Source organism: Fragaria vesca, unplaced genomic scaffold, assembly GCF_000184155.1.
Source record: "Fragaria vesca subsp. vesca unplaced genomic scaffold, FraVesHawaii_1.0 scf0512944, whole genome shotgun sequence".
Lineage (NCBI taxonomy): Eukaryota > Viridiplantae > Streptophyta > Magnoliopsida > Rosales > Rosaceae > Fragaria > Fragaria vesca.
The window spans coordinates 35,385-41,032 of NW_004443389.1; the positions used below are offsets into that span (position 1 = coordinate 35,385).

The 5,648-nt window shown below is 37.8% G+C and overlaps 1 protein-coding gene across 1 annotated transcript; it reads left to right on the forward strand.

The window, feature by feature from the left end:
• Positions 1–610: 610 nt before the first annotated feature.
• On the forward strand, positions 611–2,750 carry LOC101302128. Its single transcript, XM_004309408.1, has 2 exons — positions 611–1,559; positions 2,530–2,750. The coding sequence occupies exon 1, from the start codon at positions 644–646 to the stop codon at positions 1,556–1,558; it is 915 nt and encodes a 304-aa protein (XP_004309456.1). The 5' UTR covers positions 611–643; the 3' UTR covers position 1,559; positions 2,530–2,750.
• The last annotated feature ends 2,898 nt before the right edge of the window (positions 2,751–5,648 follow it).

Genomic DNA, 5,648 nt, shown 5'->3' on the forward strand with positions numbered 1-5,648 from the left:
TTTATTTTGTTTTTAGAACTTATATATATTATAGTATGATGATACATGTGACGTAACTATGATTATTTTATTTTTAGATTGTTGCAGATACTTGAAGCATCGTAATTAAACGCCTTGGCGATAATATTTTTAACTCTGGTATTGTATAATATGTTGAACTCTGGTATTGTATCAGTATTGTTATCTCTGCTGGACTTACAATAAATGAGTTAATTGTCTAATATAATGACATTGTTGTGATCCTTATGGTTATTGTACTTTAGCCATTCTAACTTTCGATCATATATATGATGATTACTTTCAAACAAAAACAAAAAATACTATCGTTCATCAAAATCCCATAAAAGTAGGAAGCTTTTTTTTTTTTGAACAGGTATAAAAGTAGGAAGCTTGATGCCTAGAAAAGAACAAAGCAAACCGGCTCACCAAACGAATGAATGAGCATAGCTTTTGTTAGGAAAATATTAGATTGGGCCTAAACTAAGCTCCACCCAACAATAAACCTAGCCCAAATATCAACCCAAAGAAAAGAACGGCTAGGATTGAAACTCGAAGGGGTCTCGCTTTTGGGACTATAAACTACAACGGTCTCGCTTTCAGGGAAACCCAACAACGCAACCCAAGATTTCACGTCTGTTCGCCGATGGGGGTTTCTTTCTTTGTTCAGGACAGGGTTCGTCCCTCCAACACAGACCTGCTTGAAATGATTGGCCATTGCAGAGGTCAAATTTGCTTCAGAAATGCGAGCAGGAGACAGATAGTGGTTTGGGATTTGCAAGGTCAAAGAATAAGGACAGTTGTTGAGGATGTGGATGAAGCAGGACAATCGAGCTACGGCTTTGGGCACACAAATGGGGTTTTTATGATTGTCAGGCTTGGAAGGGATGCTTTGTTTTATAACGGGGAGGATTATGGATACCACCTCCATACTTTTGTTGAGGGACAACAACCACCCTGGGCCAGATTTGAATCTAGGTTGGCTGCTCGCTTCAATTTCAGAACCGGTGGGAGTGCAATATTGGTCTCTGAGAATGGCATGCTTTACTGGAAAGCACAGCTTGATGGAGGTGCTTTTATTATCACCTATAATTTGGAGACCCGAAAAATGGGCGGCTTGGCAGCGCCTGAAGATGATGGTTTTAGTAACTTGAACATGGTCTTGGGGCATGGTTTTGATGGACAGCTCTCTGCATCTGTATATCTTCCGCCATCAGGAAATGATGAGTACTCGATGCTGCACGTATGGGTTTTGCAAAGGGAAGGTCTGTCATTCCACTGGCACAAGTTGCATGCTTTCCGTTCAACTGTATTCAATGTTGAAGATGATTTCTTCATTCCGCTTGTGTGCTACTATGGCGTGGGAGACGATGGGGTCATTCATATACTCCTCCATAGGAACAAAGAAGAAATTGTGTGTGTGATACCGGCAACAAAGCAGGTTCTACCGGTGGAGGGTGCTGCGTTTCCACCAGCAGGAATCCTCGCCGTACCATCTGGAATTCCCATGGAAGTTGCAGATTCAAGGAAATTCAAAGCCACACTGGCTTCTCGGTTTTGAGGTAGGGAGAATCCTTGTTTTGGCTGTTTTTTAATCTTGATATAAACTAGCCTTTGAGTATCTTTGCTGGAAATCTTGGAAGTGTGCGCAGCAGACTTTGTCTTTTTCGGTTTGCTTAAATCCATTCGTATCATATTAATTGCAGCCATGACTATTTTAAATCTTGTTATTTCATCTAAGGTGTAATTATTGAAAACATGATCTATGCCTACTTTGTTTTATACTGCTTTGGGATTTAAAAGGGAGTTTTACATGACTGCACTTGATGAACCTGTCCTGATGAGAACTGATTCACAGGAATACACTGATTATACTTTTAGTTTAGACTGCTAGTGATATAATAAAGAATTAATGTAACCAAGTATCTACGGTGGTTAAACAAATTGGAGCCTCGAGTGAAGAGCAGAGAGCCATGAGCTTTTTACTTCTCATAGTGCTCCAGAAATTGATTACCTAATGAGGGTACTGTAGGTACTGTGATAGGGTTTTCTTATGTTCAGTCATTATCATGCAGTTGATTAATTTTCATATTGTGGCACAACGTCATTGATGCTAAACCAACAACTGAATTTAGTTTGCATAAAGACTCGATTTCACATACACATAGATGATAGATCTTCATTTCAGAATGCAGAATGACACATGTACTTCTTTTTCAGTATACAATTGGTCTTTTAACCAATTCAAATTGCTGTCTGTCATTCTCAGGCATTGTTAATTAACCTTCAGCATTTTTAGCATGTACAGCCAAAAGCAATATTTTTTTAATATTAGTAATTTGATTTTTCTATACCAGAATGGTCGCCGGATAAAAATAGTAATTTGATTCTTGGTAATGCAATTTGGTAGGTGAAAACACCGAATTGGATTAACAAGTAAATATCGTTAATTTTTCTTGTTGAATTGTGCTCACTTTCTTTTGGTCTTTGTTTTGTTACATTGAGGTTGATGTCAGTAATATTGTGAAACAGGTGTTTGGAGGAAGGTGCTCAGATGTTCATGCTAAAACCGCTCAAGCTGTCAGATATTAAGCAACTGAGATGTCATCTGATGAACTGTAGGAGCTGAAACACATAGTTTGTTCTGGAGAAGTGAAGAGAAGCTAAAGAAGTCACCTGCTAGTTTTGTTTTTGGGTTTTGTTTGATCAGAACTTGGTATCTTCACTTACATTTTGAATTAGGCAGATCTTTTGAATTAACATACAGTTGTTTCAGATCCAGTTTGGCTTAAATAAAAAAAAAAAAAAAATCAAGAATCTGCGATGTTGAAACGCCAGAAGAGAATCAAATTGCTTGTGTGCACTGGGATTTTCATCGTGTTGCAAATCATAGTGATTAGTGTGTTTGCCTGCACTGTGATATTGAAAGTAAAGCCACCAAAGATCCAATCATAGTGATAACATCCAATCCTTTATTAGCTGCTACTGATACTGTCATGGAAGAATTATGTTTGGAATACTGCCACTTCAATAGTACCCCTGTTTTAGTGAACCCTAGCTTGGAGTCGATGTGCCATCGACTTAATACTTCTACATTGTAAGGAATGACAGGACTTCAATTTGAGGGTTTAAAATGCAATCTTGAATCCAACATATAGATTCATGTGAAAACTGAACTTACAATGAGGGTACTGTAGGTCCTGAGATAGGTTCTCTTATATTCAGTCATTATCAGGTTAAGAGCAGTTGATGCTAAACCAACAACTTGAGACCAAAGCTTCCCTCCTTTCTCGACATCCTGTCCAGGTAAAATGGTATGAGTTGTCATCTTGAAGAACAAAGTTGCCTGTATCCTTCAAGACCCCAAAGGCAACTCCTCCAGAAATCTGACTCAGATTTCCAAAGCTGAACACCCTAAGGACTTGTAAGCACTAGTTCACTGTCAGCAGTCAAATTCACTACTGAACCATTAAGTGCAGGACTATCCCCATTTGCATACCAAACTATGGTTCTGTCAGGAATCTTGGCATACCATCCAGAAAGCAGGAAAATTTCGCTGTTTTTAAGTTGTCAAAAACTAACGGCGAAGTCACCAGAAGGAGAAAGCCATGAGGAGCTGATACCTGCAGTTGCAGAGGGAAGCTCCAACTGCTAGTTTGCCATCAGTAGTTTGGGCCAAAAGACATTCTGGAACCATAAATTAATGTGGAAATAAGCAGAAGCAGCCGTAATCTAAAAGCCATTTGCACTTGCTGCCACAAATTATTGTGATTGAGCAATTACAACTTTGGGGTAACAAGTACCATCCAGGTAGCTCTGTTTCTTAATCATGTGTGGACCATGGATATCAGCTCCTCTGCAACTTCAAGACTCAGAGGCGTATAGGTAATTATAAGTAGAATTATTGAATTGTTCCGGGACATTGACAATAAGGACCTAAGGAGTGGCAGAACCAGGATGTTACTATGGGTACGTTCTTAGCTGTCCGTCCTCGTTAAAAATGCATCTCAAACTTCAAACACATTTTCATCGAAAATATTTTTGTTATAGTTGCGTCTTCACTCAAAAATTATGGGAGAAGATAGGCAATTAGGACATGACAATTGTACCTAACTATCCATACGGGTTTCCTCCTGGAAAACACCCATGTAAGTTCCTAGCCAAAAGTGGGTTCCATGACTCAGTTGTAAAAAATTCAATTTTTGAGTTAATTGTACCGCAAAGTTTATAAAGAATAAAAAGCAAGAAGCAAAATACAGTCATAAACTATGAAAACAAAGAAGAGGCCAAGGACACCTTTGAATACACTCAATAAAAATGAACAAAGGAGGTGCTGTTTTAATAGTAGAACCAAGTCAACCTACTAAGAAAGACTACAGCAGAGTAGAAGATGTACACTCTTTCAAAGTTCAAATCTTCTCCCAAACAAAAGGACACTTTTCCAACCTCAATAATACGATTTGGTTGGTGCATATCACCTATCTTGGTATGCTCCAACTAATTTCTCAAGATGAAATACTCAGGAAAGTCAAGGTGGGACAATTATCCAAAATAGAAATATCCATTAATACGAAAAAAGAAAAGAAAAAAGCAACTGTTCATAGAATGATACCATATATCCTGGTTCTCAAACTTAATCGTCCACAACCCAAAATTCTTCAATTTATGAAAGACAGCAAATGCAATACTACAAAACAGAAACAGAAACACATAAAAATAGAGAAGCAACCTTTGTTTCGGTCCAAATGAAATTGCTCGAAGTTGCTGTATCTGTCAGTGATTGCCACAGTTGGCTTAGTAAGACATCCTCCTTCTCTTCTTCCTTTCTTCATCGTCTTCCACATCAAATATGAGACTAGATATGTTCTGCATGCCTGGAATAGTTCCCTCGGGTAAGATGGGCTGACCTATTGCCTGACCCTCAATGTGTGTCATCCGATTACAGATGCATTTAGGTCTTTCCATCCTGCAACTCTTTTTCATGAAGAAGTTGCACACCTTACGTTGCTTCAGTCCAGGTGTTTCATCTGTTTTTTCATGGTATATATATAAACCTTCAATACAAAATGGAAACTAATATAGAGAACAAATAAATGATAAATGCTTTGCTTGCTTTTCTTTATATATAAAGATTAAAAAGAAATTACAAGACAATGCAAGGGCCAGATAGTGTTAAGAACATGTCAGGCATATGGTTCCTACTACCAGCGAGCAGTGTTATTAGCAAAGACATGACCTAAAATAATTCATTCCACAGAAAGAATTTGGTTCAACAACATCTGTCATTAAGGCTTTATAAGTATACTCGATCACATACATAACTGAGTGCCTGATAGAAGATTTATTAACTTTCTGATACCTTGATTACGAGATAATGACGCCATAATCCCTTCAGAAAATTCAGCTGCTGTTAACTTTTTACTTTTCCTGTAAGAGCATCAATAAGGAAATTAATTTAACAAGCATGAAGTAAACTTTACATGTCGCCAGTCATTTAATTGTTCTCATGAACAGAACAAAACAACTTATTTCCATCAAAACATCGGTTTGAATTTATAAGCACCAATTTTATACTTGACGTCATCCAGAATAGGTCCCCATCCGCATGCAATACACGGATAATTTAATTTTACGTCCATATTACATGCAAA